Source organism: Epinephelus fuscoguttatus, linkage group LG1, assembly GCF_011397635.1.
Source record: "Epinephelus fuscoguttatus linkage group LG1, E.fuscoguttatus.final_Chr_v1".
Classification (NCBI taxonomy): Eukaryota; Metazoa; Chordata; class Actinopteri; order Perciformes; family Serranidae; genus Epinephelus; species Epinephelus fuscoguttatus.
Window position 1 is genome coordinate 6,732,900 of NC_064752.1, and position 18,450 is coordinate 6,751,349.

An 18,450-nucleotide genomic window follows, 5' to 3' on the forward strand; every position below is an offset into this window, starting at 1 on the left:
TTTGTCAGTCCTATATCATGAGCTGAGGGACACAACTTCCTTTGGCTCTGTGGCATCTATTGATAAATTACCTTGGTGGAGCTGAGCCTCTTCATGCAGGTGGGCCTCTTCATGCAGATGGGCACCCTGGTGGAGGTGTGTACCCTGATGCAGCAGGTTTCCCTGGTGCAGGAGAGAGTTTCTCCTCAGCGGGCTCATCCTGCTGTGGCTCAGTATGGGCTCAGCTGGAGGCTTGTTGACACCGTCTACACCCAGACTGATGGCTGTTCCTGTCATGATGGATGCCTGCACAGACCAAAACAACCACACACATACAAACGCTCTTCTACTTCAGCAAAAACCTTTAATGTGAATGAGACTGATGGTAAAAAAGCCAGTAAAGCCTACGTCATGGTCTTGCGATATTTGCCCAGTGGCTTAGTGTGTTTATGGTTTTCTGTTATAATGTTTTCGGTACTGTGATGTCACTACTGTGCACATAAAGCTGGATTTAAAATAGCGCTTTAAGGGCTTAAGCTGTTGCTACTGAGCCTACACACATAGCTGCTATGTAGTGTTCTGGGAAAATGCAAAACAGATATGTATATATATATATATATATATATATATAGTATAGGTATGTGTAAAGCCTACTATCACTCTATATCACAAAGTAAATGAAAAACTATACACAGTCATCATGGGGAATATCATCAAAGCTACAGCCTAATCATGTACAATAGATCTATTTAATGTTGTGGGTGTTACCAGCTGGTAAAGTCCAATGTTTAGTTATTTAACAAAGCCTATAGCAGGACTGCCAACTCCTTGCATCAAGTATAAGCCCAGTTTAAAGGGTAACTTCAGGATTTTTACAACCTATGTCCTCATGTTCTTGTGTTGATGTGACTAATAGAGGCAACCATTTTTGAAACTGGTCCACTATTGAGTGAGAGCGCTGCAGCCGGCAGCTGTGAAACAGACTGCAGTGTAAACACTCAGGGCATTTGTGCACCCTCACACACACACACACACACACACACACACACACTACCCACGCTGTTTTGATACAACGCTGGTTGAAAATCAGAGAAGTTAGAAGTGGATGCTCACATGCAAACTGACCTCGATCTCTCTGAGTAGTTCTGACTGGCCACAGGTCTCCAGATCCTCAAGCGCCTGACACCAGAAACTGTCATCTGGATCCAACAGAATACCGTCTGGTTGTTGGCCAATAAATCTGTCAAACACACAAACACATGACATTAAATGGAGCTGCTTTGGTAACAAGACAAACCTACATGTTGGTCATGACTTAATATATTATGTAGACTGGGCTTTTCCTCTATAACATGAGCCTTGTATGTACCCTACAACAGCAACCAAGAGCCATTGTCATGTGAACAAATATGTCTGCACATCAGGGCGGGATTCAATGGGGCATCAGCATCATCTACAAAGCCGCTGTGAAGACAGAGCGGTGTCAGTGCAGGGCAAGGCCATTCGTTCTGGTTAAATCCAACATGAGTAATCTTTTAACACCGAGTGTCCTTGACTGACAAGATTAATTCACTTTCACTGTGCAGCTGATTTATTTCTCGCCTCATCCTTCCTCTCCATCTCTCCGCCCCCATTAGCGTTATATAACCCCAGTGAATGTTGCTATCCTCACAAGGCTTAACCTCCTGACTCATCACTATACACACGCAGACACAAACACACAGATACTACTCAGTCAGTCTCACTGGCTTCATGACTCAACCTCCACACTGAAATCTCCACTTCAACACAAATGCCTGGTGCTGATACAGGCACATGGACCAGAGAATCAAATACATCACTCTGTTTCAGAGCTAAAACATCAGCTTGGGTGATTAAAATGAGACAGAGTTAGGAACATATGCAGACAGTCAATCAGTTAGAGTGATAAGAAAATTTTGTTCACCGTAAAACTTCAATTAGTATCCTGGGCTATTATTTGCCACTGAAACCAACAGGCCTGCATTTGGGACAGGCATTTAATTAATTTCACACAAAACTGTTGCTCAACAAAGATCGGGAAATACAATCAAATTGTTTTTATTAAACCAGTATGAATATTACACCATTTTATCCTGTTAAAACAATACTCACAACTTGGATTAATTTTTATGAAAAACGCTTTTGATTCTTTTGATCTGAGGACTCTTACGACTCAAGCCTAGTTCACATTACACGATTTTCACTGCCACCACCCATTTTGACGTCGCAGAGGATCTTGAGAGTCACCTTGGGTCGAAGGTGAGTCGGCAGATAGTCTGCCACGATGAGTCCTCATGTGTGAACAAGCCTAAGAGCAAGTCGTCCCCTCATCTGCGACTGGGACTGGATATCTGGCATTATAGAAAACTGGAGAAGTGTGACACAACTGACATAAAGCATCAGCCAATGAGAGGCGGGATACATCCCACGTCATCACGCAGGACGACGGAAGAAATATGAGGAGGACAAGCTGCAGGGTTGCCAGGTCCACTTGTTAGCCACGACTTTGGGCTTGTTTCTAAAGTGGAGTTGCTTATTTGGGCTTGCTCTCTAAACGTCACCTTCCTCTATATATATCTGTCTAATAAGTTATTTAAACACATGATAGTCACTTCTTTTGGGCTTGTTTCCATAGCCCTGGTTGCTTGTTTCTCTCCCAAGATCTGGCAACACTGACAAGCCAGCAAGCAACAACAACAATGGCAGCGTCCACAGGATCACGGGGAGCGCGTTGTGTTTGGACCCAGGATAATAAAGAATATCCATGCCTTTACGATGTGTCGTCTCCAAGTTTGGTGACATCACCGCAATATCTGGGGCTCTGTCGGCGAGGACTCGGTGGTGAAATCTTGCGGTGGGCACACACTGGTCGTAATGCAGTTGGTGAGACTCCCACTGACAGAAACATATGTTGCCAGGTATGAACACTCAAAAGATTGCGATAGTCTCCACGACGCAAAATCAGGGTGAAAATCGTGTAATGTGAACTAGGCTTAAAGGGACATGAATAACTTACAGTAGGTAGTAACTTAGGTTTGAGGCAGTCAGCACCCGGTTTAATACATCTGAAGAACTTCTATAAAAAAAATGAACTGCTTGGCAACCAGACCAGGCGTCTAATTGAGACAGGCCTTTATTTGTCGAAATGTGTAGCCACATTGGGCTGGTAAAAGGGACTGGGAGATCAACTGGGATTAGGCTTTTAATTTAAGTTGTATGTTTATAACTATATACAGTGAGTTATTCCAGCTTCTCAAAGGTGAAGATTCAACTTTCCACATTCAAGTACTTGCATTAAATTATTGAGTACTTAGAGAAATATAAAATCTAATCTAATGTTAGAATAGGGTCTAAAATGAACACCTAAGCAAAAATAATGGAAACCTTTGTTTCACTGTAACTGAATGGATCCCAGATTTAACACTGTACAGCAGACATTCAGAAACAGTCAGCAAAAATATAAATGATCTTTGATCTGAGTTAAAACATAAAATTAAGTCCTACCCAGGTGGTTTGTCCCAGTCATCCTCACTGAAGCCTCCGTCACTGAACGGATAGTTCTTCCGGCGTCCTGGTGGAGGTGTGTTGCTGCGCTGCTGCTTGGCACTACGCCACTCATGAGGGTGGAGGGCGATACCAGCTGCCTGGTGGCTGTACGTACCTGCAGGAGGAGTGGAGGAACTAGATAAAGACCTCATTTCTTCACAATAAGAAAAGCTACTTGAGTTTGCAATTGCCATCAAACTACACAGTCTACATGTGTCGATATACAGCTTACCCTGGCTGCCATAGCCAGCGTCCAGCCCTGAGCCATCCCATGACTCCATGGCAGAGTCGACGCTGGGAATGGTTGTGGAGTAGAGCTCTGACAGTTTGTTGGTCTGTTGGCTGTCCGTCAAATCGTCCTCCTCAGGGTCACTGAGCTCATTCTCTGTTGTGTCCTCTGCCTCTGCTGCCTTCCTCTCCTCTACATCTTGGTGAGGAGAAGAAGAGGAATTAGGTTTGTCCGATAAAGAGATCATCAAAGGACAAAGAATTCCGGAGACAAGGCCTGTTTTCAGACAGAATGATTGTAAGTCATCTCAAGGAGGCAAAGGTTACTTGACTGTCCCAGTAACTTAACAGACTACGAGCATCTAGGAGAAGTCTTAATGAAGGGAGTCTACAAAAAAATGGCAGGATCAAGAGTGCGTACTAAAAGGCTGATTCCGAAAACAACTTCAGGTCTCAAGCTTGGTAATAGCTATAAAGACAAAGAACCAAGAACACAGAAATGAACAAAATAAGACAATAACATTTTGTTTCATTACAACCATGTTGATCATTGTTTCCATTACCAGTTTCCATACTTACTGTCGAGCTGTTTTTTGATCTTGAGGGTGACCGTCTCTCCAGCCATCTGCAGCAGGTGGATAGCTTCACTCAGGGGCTTCCCTTTTAAACTGACGCTGTTGATAGCCAGGATCCGATCACCTACATGAATCGCCCCTGTCCTGGACACACATGAAAACAAATTCACGCACACATAGGTGAGAGGACATACACAGTCACAGGAGGTAATTTTCAATTCAGCACAATGCACACACAGGAAAATATTACCAGGGCACATCAGGTAAAGATACTGAACATTTCTGCAAACCATGGATATGTTAGAATCGTATGTTAGTATGTGGCGGATACCAGCAGTGTAATGTAACAGAGTAATTATACTACATTACAGTACTTAAGTATGTTTTGGGAGTGTTTGCACTTTACTCAAGTTTTCATATTACTGTCAACTTTCACTTTCATCCACAACATTTCCTAAAACATGTACACTTTTACTCCAATAAATAAAGGAAGGGCAGAAGGGACAGATGAGTGAAGAAACTGGAAGGAAGGAAAACTGGATTTTGTTCTTTAAATCCTTTAAGATGTGAAAAAGACCTCATTTTTCATCAAGTGTAATAGGCTCCACTACTAAGATGGTGTGTTCAGAAGAAATGAACTTAAAAATTCTCAGAATAACTTGTACTTTTACTTTCAATACTTGAGTCCATTTAATATCATAAAATTACTTTTGATACTTAAGTACAGTAAATACCAGATACAAGATCAAATAGGTGACTTTCACTTCTACGAAAGTCCTTTTCTGGTAAAAATACGTGTAATTTCATCACTGGCGGACACATTGAAACTTTATTTTTCAACAACGCTGTAGTTAATGTGTGGTTAGGTTTAAACACAAAAACTACTTGGTTATGGTTAGGAAAAGATCATGTCTTGATTTGAAAAAAGGGCTTTACGTGACACCACCTCAGTCAGAAATGTCTTGCAGCAATGTCTTGGTAAGAAACAACCGCTTTCCATGGAACTATCCCTGGAGGGAAACCAGCAATGGATTACTGAAAATCACCCAGGTTTGGTGGCTATAAGTCACTTCTGTTGTTTGAAAGGGGTGGCACGATGGTGTAGCGGTTAGCACTGTCACCTCACAGCAAGAGGGTTTCTGGTTTGAACGATGGGGGAGCCCTTCTGCGTGGAGTCTGCATGTTCTCCCTGTGACAGTGTGGGTTTTCCCGTGTACTCCGGCTTCCACCAATAGTCAAAAAACATGCAGGTCAGGTTAGATGGTGACTCTAAATTGCCCATAGGTGTGAATGTGAGCGTGAATGGTTGTCTGGCGACCGGTCCATGGTGTACCCCGCCTCTTATCCAATGTCAGCTGGGATAGGCTCCAGCCCCCCAAACATTTTCTTCTTTTGACTGGGCTGAATAATTAACATTAGTTGTCTAAAGGTGCGGACACACCAAACCGACATCAGAGAACTAGCGGTGACGAAAGCCAACTGTTGCGTCGTTTGCGTCGCCTCATGTCGCCCTGTGTCAGTTGCATTTGAACACACTACATGGACTACATCCAACGGCCAAGTGGCACGTACGTTCTGCGCCTGCGTGAGAGAGAGCGGAGTGACAGAGTGGTACATCCTGTCAGCCGAGGTGTTACCTATCTGTGTAGCCGAGCACCGCAGCACCTCCACGGATTATTACACTCAGACGGTCCTGGTGTGTCCTCCGCAGGCTCCACTTCACTCAGCTTCACTCAGCTTAACCTGAATAACAAACCAGGGCTCGGTGCTCCAGTTGGATCCAAACGGTGAGCCGGGGCTAGCTGGGAAGCTGGCAGAGGTTAACTGGCTGTGCCTCCCTCGGTCATGCTGCGCTAACCGCTCCCAGCTAGCCCCGGCGCTACAGGGCCGAGGGAATAAAACCTGAACAGCCAATCAGAGTGATCTCTCTCACCGACTAGCTCCGCCGCCGATTCAACACGCACAGTCGGCCAAAAAGCCGCCGCCACCGAAGGGCCGACAGTGCGGGACACACCGCAAAAACTAGGGCGACAGACACTCACCGACGGCCGACTTTGGTCGACGGCTGACCGTCGGCTTGGTGTGTCAGGGCCTTTAAACCAGTTTGTCAGCTGTAAAAATACACAATGACATCAACAGTACATAAATAATACATTTCAGTCCAGCTAGGTTCATGCTGCTGGATGATTTTGTATGAACTGACCCTTGGAGATTTCTCTAAAATGTTTTGAATAATGAAACAAGACCACAATCTATCCCTTACCTTTTTATATTTCCACCAAAACACCTGCAAATACAAATTAGCTGTGCACAAATATAATTTGTAGGGCACAGCGTTAGCTATAAGCCACATGCCGAAACATTGGGCCTCTGCCCCGCAGTGACACTGTCATTGTTTACAGATCAGATTTGGGTTCAGGAATTTAATTTAAAAGGTATTACTGTTAAAACAAAATTTATGTAAACAACCACATGACAAGTTTCAGGTCACAACAAGGTGACTCTGGCTGAATCACACATTTAATCCCACTATCACCGGCTACTGTGTGAAACCTGGTGTAAAATATAAAGCAGTCCTTTATCTTGTGGCCTACTTTGATTGAGATGTAATTCGTTTTGAACCCTTATCTCACAAACACTCACCCAGGAGCCCACATATTACACGTCTATACTTTAAACTTGTGCATGAATGACTGAAGCCAGTTGAGAGAGGAGGTTTTCTGGATTTTCTATCTTAAGCTTTTATTTACAAGGCGCTCAAAGACGAAGTGGGTCGAGGTGAACATTTGAGAAGCAGAGATGTTGATATTAAATGTATTCCTGCACTTTCTTCTGTGTCAAGCTGAGCCAAGTTTATTTATAGAGTGCTTTTAGCCAACAGGTCTGAGGCAAAGTGCTTTATCGACAACAGTTTAGGACAGGAAATAGAGCAATTACATCACAAACTCCAAGAAATGGGGTCACAGTGTGTGTGTGTGTGTGTGTGTGTGTGTGTGTGTAGCTGTGGCAGGGCGAGCAGTAAGCTGCCTCCCTGGGTGTGTTTCAGTGCACTGAGCCGGTTATAAAAACTGACATTTTATTTTGAAATAACTGTTGTGCTGTGGGACGGGCCGTAAGCTGAATTCACCAGTGGATGATTCTGACTCAGGGAAACCATTATGTCATCTTCTGTTCAGTCTCGTTGCCGTGGACACCAGCTGCCATCCCATCTCTCCACGGCATCATGTTTCTCATTATCTCATCTGTCATCACTGCATGTCACACACTGCTGCACACTCAGCTGCTGGTGGGGAATCCCTCTATTTATCGCCCGAGGCGTCTTCTAATATTTCTCCTAATAAGGTTTTCACCTCGCTGCTACGGACGACTAAATAAGGCAGCGTGAGTTGGTTCCTTCATCTGCTCCAGTTGGGTTTAAACTTCTGCTTGTGCTGCCATGATCAAATCTATGTTTTTATTCTTGATATGGATCTTGACCACACAGGATAGTAATGACTCCAATCTGGACCAGCCTGCGTTGAGGTTGACAGTTTTAGCTATCCTGTTTCTACAGCCCAGTCACCAGAAGACAATACTGGTATTGTACATTTCTGCAAACCACAAAGATGTTACATCATATGTAACAAATCAATGCTTCATTGATCTGTATCGTCATCTTTATGATTTGCATTTATTTTGAAAGTCTGTGTCAACGTCAAACACCAAAAGGTGGATGGCAAGCAGAAAAGAAAAAGACGATAAGGATAACGTTATTTACTCGAAAACAAATCAGCAGTGTGGAAATATTTTCTATTTAGGAGAAAATACTAGGGCTGACCCAAAAAAATCGAAGCTTCGTTCGATGGCATGGGATTTGATTGTGAAAAAAAATTTCGAAGCTTGGGTGCTTTTTTTCCGTTTTTTGGGGGGAGGACTTAAATGCAACACTAACCCGCACCAGTCCAATACTGACAACAAGCGCACTCAGAGCTGGCAGACATGTCCAAGACGTCATCAGATGTGTGGTTGCACTTTAAAATATGCCCCAACAACCCCCAGAAAGCAGAGTGCCAGATTTGCCAAAAGCAATTGGCATATCACAACTCAACAACAAATTTGGGAAATCACTTGAAAAAAGGAAGTAGTAACTAGTAGGCCTAATATGCATTTTCCAGTTCCATCGGTCCGCTCTGAGTCTGGTGTCAGAAACACTTCTGATGCTCTGAGTTGCGCAGTTTTGCGAGTTGCGAGTTGTTGTTTTTTAATCCCCCCACCCCATCGTTGTTGTCGAATGCTTTGAATTAAATTCATTCTGAGCTCCAGAGCTTCGAATGTCCATAAATGGAGGTCAGCCCTAGAAAATACAGGTCAACAGACAGAGTGCATGCCATACGTAAACGTAAACGCCCTTATGTTACTTGCCTGGTCTGGCGTCTCATTCTGCTAACTTCTCGCTACAGCAACATTAGCTGCTTTGTTTCAACAATGTTCAACCGAAAAAATGTGCACATAGGCTAGGGTGACCATATTTTGATTTCCAAAAAAGAGGACACTCGGCCAGCCACGACATAGCCTACTTAAATGATACTCGCAGTTTACTCAAAGATGCCTTATAATTTTAATATATTTAAAATTTATATGTATGGATAGAAAAGTCATTTATATTACAAAATAATATCTCTCAAAGACAGAAATTCAGATAGGCCCCAGTAGGGGACACATATACACACTAGAGTGTGGCGATCCGAGCCCGATGGTACCTGACTGGTCGGTCAGGGTTTGGTCAAAAATGTAGCTATAAATTGTATTCGGGCTCGGGTCGGATTCGGTCAGCTTTCAGTGAAAATGTAGTGTAAAAATAAATAAAATCCTATTGTCTGTCCTGTTTATTGTTTGGGCACTGTTATTTACGTGACAACACCTGAACATAACACACACAGACACACATTGGCTGTTTGTTTCTACCTCTCTCCTCTCTGGAAGCCTCAGACCTTCAGCCGCCCGCCTCCACCTTGATTAAACGCTGAAAATAAAATAAAAGAGGGAGACAGGTTTTTCCTATTTTATCTTATTTTGTTTTATTTCTCCCTCTCCTCTCGCTGGAAGCGTCGGACCTCCCGCCTCCCGCTCCTGTCTCAAACGCGGAGGTCTTCCTCTCCGCAGCTGAGCACCCACGGCGCACGCCTGGCCTGTTAAATAGCCTGTAACCACTGTGTGACACAAACTCAGTGCTTTGGTCATTAAATAATGTCGGGCTCGGTTCGGGTTCGGACAGAAATATGCTGCCCGTGCCGCACTCTACCACACACACACACACACAAACACACGGAAAACCGGACATTATCATCAGTTTATAAAAACCCCCCGGACGCCGCGGACGGGACGTGAAAAGTGGACGTGTCCGGGCAAAAGAGGACATTTGGTCAGCCTAACGTAGGCTGAAATTCAACCAAGCTGCTCTGTTGGGAGATGTCGTGACTTAAACAAATGGTAAGTGAGAAAAAGTTTAAATAACACATGAAATTTGTTAAGTTATGAGTAGAGGAAAGTCTGCTAGCCGCTATGCTAAGTAATGTAAACATACTTCAGCTAATAATGGGTGATTAGCAAAAAACAAATGACATGTCTGTGAACCTTGAGAGTTATTATTAAGGTATTTTTTTTATAACTTTGTTAAATGATCTCGTGAAAAAGAAAAGGGCGGCAGCTTTTTCTGTAACAGACTGTGTTAAATGGGTATATTATATCATCCCATATCAATCGCTGGCCCTTAAATCGGACTGAATCGAAATTGTATCATGGCAGACTTTATCATATTGGAAAATACCATATCGGCGTCTAAAGGATCAATATAATATCGTATTGTGATGAAACCAGTAATTTACACTTGTAGGTGTTTCTACTAAGACATCCCTGTGTTTCCAAACAGGATTGTGCCACCAAAAGCGGCTATTTTAAGCCAAAACATGATCCTTTCTGAACCATAACCAAGTGGTTTTTGTGCCAAAACCTAACCACAGCATTGCTGAAACAAAACACATATCCACTACAATATAATGTACAAATGTTACTTATTGATGGTTTGCAGAAAGTACAATACCAACATTTATGCTGGCAATCAGCTTGGTTTCAAAGGCCTCGTCCATACAGACAATGGCTGTTTTTGAAAACAGGGTTTTCCCCTTCATTGTTCTCAAAAAAATCCCCACATAAACACTGTTACAAAAAATCTCTGTCCAAATGAAAATCCCTAACACAACGGTGGTGTTGTCAGGAGCATGCCAAACAGGCAACAATATAACCACAACCCTTGAGCCAAACAAAAAAGAAGAAACAGAAGATGTTGGCCAAATCAGAAGCCTGAAAAAAAAGCTATGACTGGAAGGCTACGTGAAGCAGTGACAGGTCTGTTCCTCACTGTAGTCGAAGAGCAAGTGAACATTCATGTGTAAACTTGTAAGAAGTCCTGTGAGCAACATCAGAGCCAGCAATGTGTTGGTCACGTCTGCCACAAAATGCATGAAATGTCTCCTCATTTATGACGAGACTTCTCCTTTAGTACGACATTTAATTTCTCTGCAGACCTTTCCCTCATGTTATGAGACACTCATAATAACAACCTGAGGGTGACAGTGGAAAAAACACGCACTTTTAATGGATATAAATACACAGGCTGCACCTCCCCTGAGTGGTTACATTGCAGCCTGTTTTGCCGATGCCAGCGGCAGTGCTCGCTCTTCATACTGGACCCATTTCAAAAATTGTTGTTCCACCTGGTCACGCAAACTAGGGATGTCAATGGTCAACCATTAATCAGTTAACTGCCAGGAATGTTTTTTACTGGTTATGCATGTTGGTTGTTCTACTCTTCAGTTAACTGCACTTTGCACTACCAGGGTCTGTTGGAAGCTAATGCTAGCTAGCTGTGCTGCTCATTCAGCAATTACCCCTAGTAACACCATCCCAAGCCAACCTCATTGCTGTGGAAACATTGTGGCCACCCTCCGTCAAAACTCCTTTAGCGTTGTTGTTTGCTCTGTCAGCATCGTTAGCAGTGTCAGGACGGCTAGTGGAGCTGACGTAGTTGACAATTCTTCAAACTGAAGCCGCTTGTTCACAAGAGGGAGCTGGAGGAGACCAGAGGGTTTTCCCAATACCAGGACAGCGTTACCAGCAGGAATCTCCAAATAAGCAGTGCCGTTAGCGAGCTCCCACCCACCCCAGATGGTGCGTAGTTCAAACAGACTGATTAGTTTAATGGATGTCATGCCAAAACTCCGGTCTCCCCCAAATTGCCCCTGTGAGTCTTGATTTTGAGCCGCAAACCACCCTTCACTATTGATAACTACTGTTAGCTCTGTTAGCACAGTTAGCAGTGTCAGCACAGCTAATGGTGCTAACATAGTTAACAACACTAAAGGGGTTTTGCAGCTCAAAATGAAGCGGCTTACTCACCGGGGTGACCTCAAGGAAGATTGGGGGTGGCTAAAATGTCTCTACAGCAATGACATGCAGTCACTTGGACAGCGTTACCAGCAGCAATCTCAAAATTAGCGGCACTGCTAGCTAACTCCCACTCAGCGGCCACAGCTAATGTTAGCTAACCAGAGCAGACTGGAGCTGTGGGTGCTGCCAGCAAAGCCAACAGAAACTAGAATAAAAAGACATTTACAACACCAACATTTAAATTTCACCACCTCTAAATGGACAGCGCTTAGAAATGCAGCCCTAAAGCTCAATGAGTCAGTGGAGCGCTGGACTTAAAGGAAAGGTCTCCTGTATTTCACATCATTTTGCTTTATTTTCTCCTAACAGTTTAACTAGTTACTAGTTAATGAGTGTAAAGCTAGCAAATGCAAAACTAACTGAAACTGACATCCTGAACTTGGACACAAAACAGGGAAAAGGGTAAAAAAAAATACTGGTGTTCCTCGTTACATAGAGCAATACAGTCTACCCAAAGACCTTGGAGATATAATTCACAGAATTCAATACAAGAAAAAATCCCGGAGTCATATATTAATTCATCCACCACCTGATGAGACACTGTAAAACATGATACTGTAGAGAGGTGGGATGACAGCCAACACAAATTTCCACAGATGCAAGAACAACACCTGTGTCCCAAAAAATACGACTTGAGGGTTTTTAGGAATCACAAGTGTCTGCTGATGAATGCAAAACCACTGGTCTAAAAATAAAATGTTGAAACAATAAACCAGTGGAGATTAAATTATATGATTCATGCTGACTATAGAGGTTTATACAAACCCTCTCTCTGCCATGTTTTAAATGTTTCAGAAAAATGTGCAATTCCACGTCGAACCAGGTTTGTGTGAAGGGACAACGTGTTCCTTTTGCCTCCATTTAAAGTGGTATATGAAGAGCATTGTGTGCACCCACATGACATCTCTTTTAAAGACACAGTAGAGCTGCAGGTGTTTCATGTTGTGTAAGATGTTGTGCAGGTGCCGACTGTCAGTGATTGAAGACGCTGGTGGCTGGTTCATCACCACCACTGATGAGAGTGAACTGTGTTTTTGGAGGGAAATTATTCACATGTTTGAAGCCTTGAATGCTCTTTGGGCAAATTAACGACAGACACATGTTGTGGTGATTATTAATGGCCAAAATAACGCTTTATTGCCATTTATTCAACAGTTTGAATGTATTCTACACTGTGACAGATGAGTTTTTATACAAGGAGAACCACTCACATCTAAAACATGTAAGAGTAGAGTTAGTCCAAAAAAGGACACAGACACTAAAAGCCTGAATCTGCAACGATGCCTCGCTCCTTTTATGGAGTAACTCTAGTCTCATATGTTACACACATAAAGCAGTGTTACGTATGCACCAAAACTCTCTTTATGGTCACATAAATGGACAGAGGCACCTCTTATAGAAATGGCCTGTGGAGTGTGACAAAAAGCTCAAGGTGTCAACCTGGCTTCTAAATTTCCCAGGTCCCAATCTGCTCAAGGATTCTTGTGATGTGCCGGTACCCCAGATGTACCCCTAATCCAAGGTGGGGCCTCCTTGGGTCGGACTTGGCTCTGACCTGTGGAGGCATGGACACAGGATCTCTGGGAGTGTCGTGCGGTGTCTGGCACCAGTGCGTTGGCAGGAGATCCATTTAGTCCAGTGGGCTGTGAGGTGGGTTAATGGCACGTGCCACAGATGCTCATTCAGATTGGAATCTGGGGAATCTGGAGGCCAGGTTGACACTTTGAGGTCTTTGTCATGTTCCTTGGGCCATTCCTGAGCCATGTTTGCAGTGTGGCATGGTGCATTATCCTGCTGGGGGGCCAAGTTATTTCGATATGTGGGATATAAATTGTGTACATGGTGGTATTTAAAAGTAGCCCTGGTAGAACACTGGGGTGCACATGTACATATATATGTTCATTGTTTATTTACATTATGAATATGGGCAACAGGTGTGGCCTGTCACATGTCTGGCTCAGGCACTGTGGGTACTTAAGGTGGTGACTCTCTATGTTCATTACCTCATGGCTTTCTTTTCTTATTTATTTTTCTTGTATTATTTGCATAAAATCTAACCAGTTTAAACTGATACACCTAATTAGGCTGGCAAAACCGGAAATCAACCCAACTCTAGTGCTCATACTGTTGTTACCACTGTTGTCGGTAAAGTGTTGTCGTGAAGGTCGGCACTGTTGCTGTTGTTTAGTGCTGTACCATTAGCTGCTAGGCTCAACCGTTTCCATGTTGTGAACACATCTTAACAGTTTACAGCAGCACTTTTAGTAGATTCAGTTGTAATTCAGTCTTCAGTTGTATTTTATGCTTCATGTGTACACTGTTACACTGAGGCAAAATGTTAAAGTATGTGAAAACGGAACGATCCAAAAATCTCCAGCTGCAGTGACTTACCTAATGCTTCAACACTCAAAATGGTAACCTAGATTTCCCATAAGAGACAGTGTGTGTGTGTGTGTGTGTGTGTGTGTGTGTGTGTGTGTGTGCGTGTGAGACAGAGAGAGCATGTACCTCTCGGCCAGGCCTCTCTTGGTTAGGCCGGATATAGTGATGGGGTCAAAAGGCTCCTCGGTGCCTGAGATGGTGATACCCAGAGGGCCTCCGTACCGCTTCAGCTCCACTGTGTAGATGATGCTGCCTGACGTCTCCTGCTCATCTGATACACACACACACACACACACACGCACATGCAAGTGTTATTCTAATGTTTCAACTCCAGCGAGCAAATGATACTGCCTGACGTATGTGGCTCAACCCACACACGCACACACACACACACACACACACACACACACACACACTAAAGCACTTCAGTTGGTGATACTGCATCACGTTATCTGTTCAAGTGAAATGCACAAAAATGCGCACACACATATGCACACACACACAAACACATTTCATTCCAGAAATAGGTCAAAACTCTTCTCAAGACAACACTGGTGAGGAAGACACAGTTTCCAAGGCAACCAGGGAGAGGACTGCCTTGTCATCATGTAGCATGAATATAATCTCTGCATTTTACCCTGTGTGTGCGTGTGTGTGTGTGTGTGTGTGTGTGTGTGTGTGATCATATCCTCTGAGTCATAATCTAGCACGATTACACAATCTCTCTCCGGTATTTGTGTGTGTCTGTGTTTTTTACATCACATGAAAACACACAATGAAACAGGGCGACATCTCTTTGCAACAACTCAGATGCATTCATTTAATAAAGTCCTCGAACTGCACAAATCCAAGATGGTGGCTGGTGACTAACTGACAAAGCACAAGAGTTGTTAGCTGGACTGAAACTCAGGAAATCAAGGCTGCTACATGCTGTCCATGATATTTACATGGCACCACTCCACCAATAGGACATCACCTTCCTACTCGTTTATTTACCATATTTCCATATTTATATCTTCATTTGTTCTTTTTGTTTTGTTGTTTAACAGTTGTTATTGTTTTAGTATTGATTTAACTGTTCACTTTTCCAATAGTTCTTTCCCCACTTGGATCAATAAAGATGCATCTTACAATATGTGACCATTTTAAATCTGCAGCTGGAGTCCGTGAGTTGTGGACAACAGCACCATCCAGTGGTCAAACACAGGTAGTGCATCTCCATAGAGTTCATGCCTGCTAAACTGAAGAACATTATTTGTTAATTAAAAAAACAACTTGTAAAATCCGTCGACATTATGCTTATGATTTTAACGGACGCACCACAGACAGACTCAGCCATATTCATGTGCACACATGTACCTGAGTTGTCTTCGTCTTTGCGTATCTTTAGTTTGACCAGTTCCTCACACTGCTGCAGGATCTGCTCTGCATCGTCTTTGGAACAGTTCTCCAGTCGTATGTTGTCGATGGCCAACAGCTTATCACCAGGCTCCAGTGTTCCTGTTCTGAAGGACAGAAAGAGAAAGAGTTCGGCCCTGTCATGGTTGTACTGTAGTGCAACTGTAATTAGCAAGTAACATACTCTTAAAAATGAACAAACAAATCTTTCTGAATGGCTCTTTCGGCGTCCTGTATGTACCAGGTCACCCTGTCGACCATCTGAGTGCTCACGAATCCCCTACTTTTCCAACTCATGCCCTTGCTGACATCATAGGGTCACTAAATGAGAATGAACTGATCTATCATAATGGGACGTCTACTAACGTCGTACAGCAAGGGCACTGAGTGAGTGAGCAAGGACAGATTAAATTGAACTTGAGTTGAGGCCTCCTCCAGCCAATGCCAGCGGTGCATTTATGTGCTCATTGGATGGTCGTTCTTCCGACTTCGGTGTGTTCATGAGCTTTAAGTTGTAATGTGGAAACAACTTGGACGCTATAAATCAATCAATCAAAGCTCTGATTCTCTGCCCAAGCCTGCGTGGGACCAGCCAGATCAAAAACTAAAAAGAGAGACCATATACACTGGCTCACAGTATCTTTTAGAACTGATTTTAAAGGCCTTCTTTTGGTTTTTTAAGACTCTTAATGGTATCGCCTCCTCCTATATAATAGACTCAATATCACCTTATGTCCCTCCACGAACCCTGAGATCCTCCACAGCTGCTCTTTTAACTGTTCCTAATGTCACTACAAAAACCTTTGGGGATGCTTCTTTTAGCTGCTACACCCCAAAACTATGGAAAATCCTGCCTTTAAATATTAGACCTGCTGGCTCAGTGGACAGTTTTAAATGATTTAAGACATATCTTTTTAATATAGCCTACATCTAGCAGCTGTCTGTTTTAATATTCTTAATATGTATGTTTCAATTATTTGATTAATTAATTGATTGATTAATTAGCTTATTCTTCTCATTTCTCCTTGAATGAGTGTTGTATGGTTTTATTTCTTTGCTGTTTGTATCTGCCACTAAATTGCAAATTCAATGCATGAAAGGTGTGATACAAACAAAGTTTATTCATTCATTCATTTATCTGCCTGGTTTGCGCTGGGATGAGCTGTAATGCCCTCAGGTGTCAATCGGGGTCAGGGCGCCAGTTTATCAGCACTGTTTTTTTAATTCAATGAAACTGAAACTGGCAGTTCTGGTGTGTAAGAAACTGAATCAAGAGGGAAAGAGAGAGGAAAAGGGGGAAATGTGACTGAGAGAGGGAAAGTGACAGAACTACAGAGCAATGTAGAGTCTGTGTGCATGGGTGTGCTGGGGGGGAAGTCTCTCCCAGCAGTGAGAGAGATGTGGGTAACATGCAGCAGAGAGAAGTAATCATCATCTGCACGCCACATCACCACAGACAGCCGTGCACACTAGACGCACAGAGAGGTGCAGCCCGCTCCGCTGAACCTGTCGTGCACCAGGCGACAGACTGTTGATATAACAGGAGGAGGAGAAGGAGAAGTGGTGCGAGGAAACATGTCAGCACTTAGCTTGTGATAAATATTTTAAAAACATTGATATTATAATATATACGGGGCTCCCACACATTTTCATAGACAAAATTTCAAAACTTTTCCATGACTTCTCAAGGACCCATGGTATATTCTTCTTCTTGCCCTACTTGTACAGTGATTTTCAAACATAATTTTAGCTAGCTGGCATACATCATGGAGGGAGAGGTGGGATGCTGGGAGAAAATGATAAGTAATGGTAAACAAAATGTCACAACTTGAGGCATATTAGAGCTACGTTAGATCACCACGATTCCCGAGCGCGGTACCGTTGCTGCTCGCCGCTCTCTCAGGGGATGGGTCAAATGCTGAGAACAAATTTCACACGCTCGGGTGAGTGACAATCAGTGGGACTTTAACTTTAATGTTACGTCATCAACTCCAGATAAATAATAAAATAAAATAATAAATAATAAATTTGCCATTACGTTGTGTTGAAGGTTATCCATGAAAGATTACAGTTTTACAACACAAGGAAATCCATGACTTTCCCAGGTTTTCCATGACAGCGGGAATCCTCTATATAATTTTTTTTTTTTTTTTTTACAGTAGAAATTCTATTTTGAATCGGGCTCGGCCCAAAACTGCTGCCGTGGGTCAGGTTCGGGTCATGCTTGGGTAGAAACTGAGAGTTCATTTAGGATCGGGCCTGATTTTTTTGGGCCTCACCCTAGCTTGAATTTACATGTATAAACTCGAAGGAATGATAGGTCAACAGAACAGAAAAACAAAACAAAACAAAAAAGCCTGTTAGATACCTGTGGGCCATGCTGCCCTTCTTGATGTCAGAAATGATGAGGGGCTCTCCTGGCTTCTTACTGGCTGTGGAGGGAGATGACATCACAGTGAGCAGCAGCAACAACAGCAAAGCAAGTGACACTGCAGTCAAATATGAAAATGCAAAACTACTACTACTATTGCTACGAATTCATCAAGGTTTAAAAGTGCCAAATAAACAACATCGGTAACAACTTTGATAGTTTCATTTGTCTTATAATACAGTATTGGAAGGAAGGTTAAATCTGAAGTTAATGTGTGTGTAGTTGCACACATCACAAATCAGATTTCCCTTTAACAGCCACTAAGAGAGGGAAAGGCTGAAAATGTTGTGATAGCATAGAAAAGGAAATGATCCTTGTCGCATTGAATCTCTCTTATCCTCTTATCAGGAGAAAAACTGTCCACGTCAGCTGGTAAATTTGTCAGATCAGCTAATGTTTCCTTCT

General features: G+C 43.0%; 1 protein-coding gene across 7 annotated transcripts in view; it reads right to left on the minus strand.

Moving 5' to 3' along the window:
• The window catches only part of LOC125901746 (glutamate receptor-interacting protein 2-like), a 438,014-nt gene that overhangs the window by 7,896 nt on the left and 411,668 nt on the right, over positions 1-18,450 (minus strand). For all 7 annotated transcript variants that reach the window (XM_049597920.1, XM_049597754.1, XM_049597836.1 and 4 more), the window contains exons 15-22: positions 17,983-18,046; positions 15,576-15,721; positions 14,343-14,487; positions 4,354-4,493; positions 3,779-3,973; positions 3,505-3,661; positions 1,105-1,219; positions 72-285 (exon numbers count right to left, since the gene is read on the minus strand). In XM_049597920.1, the coding sequence (XP_049453877.1) occupies positions 72-285; positions 1,105-1,219; positions 3,505-3,661; positions 3,779-3,973; positions 4,354-4,493; positions 14,343-14,487; positions 15,576-15,721; positions 17,983-18,046 (1,176 nt within the window). The remainder of the gene's footprint in view (positions 1-71; positions 286-1,104; positions 1,220-3,504; positions 3,662-3,778; positions 3,974-4,353; positions 4,494-14,342; positions 14,488-15,575; positions 15,722-17,982; positions 18,047-18,450) is intronic.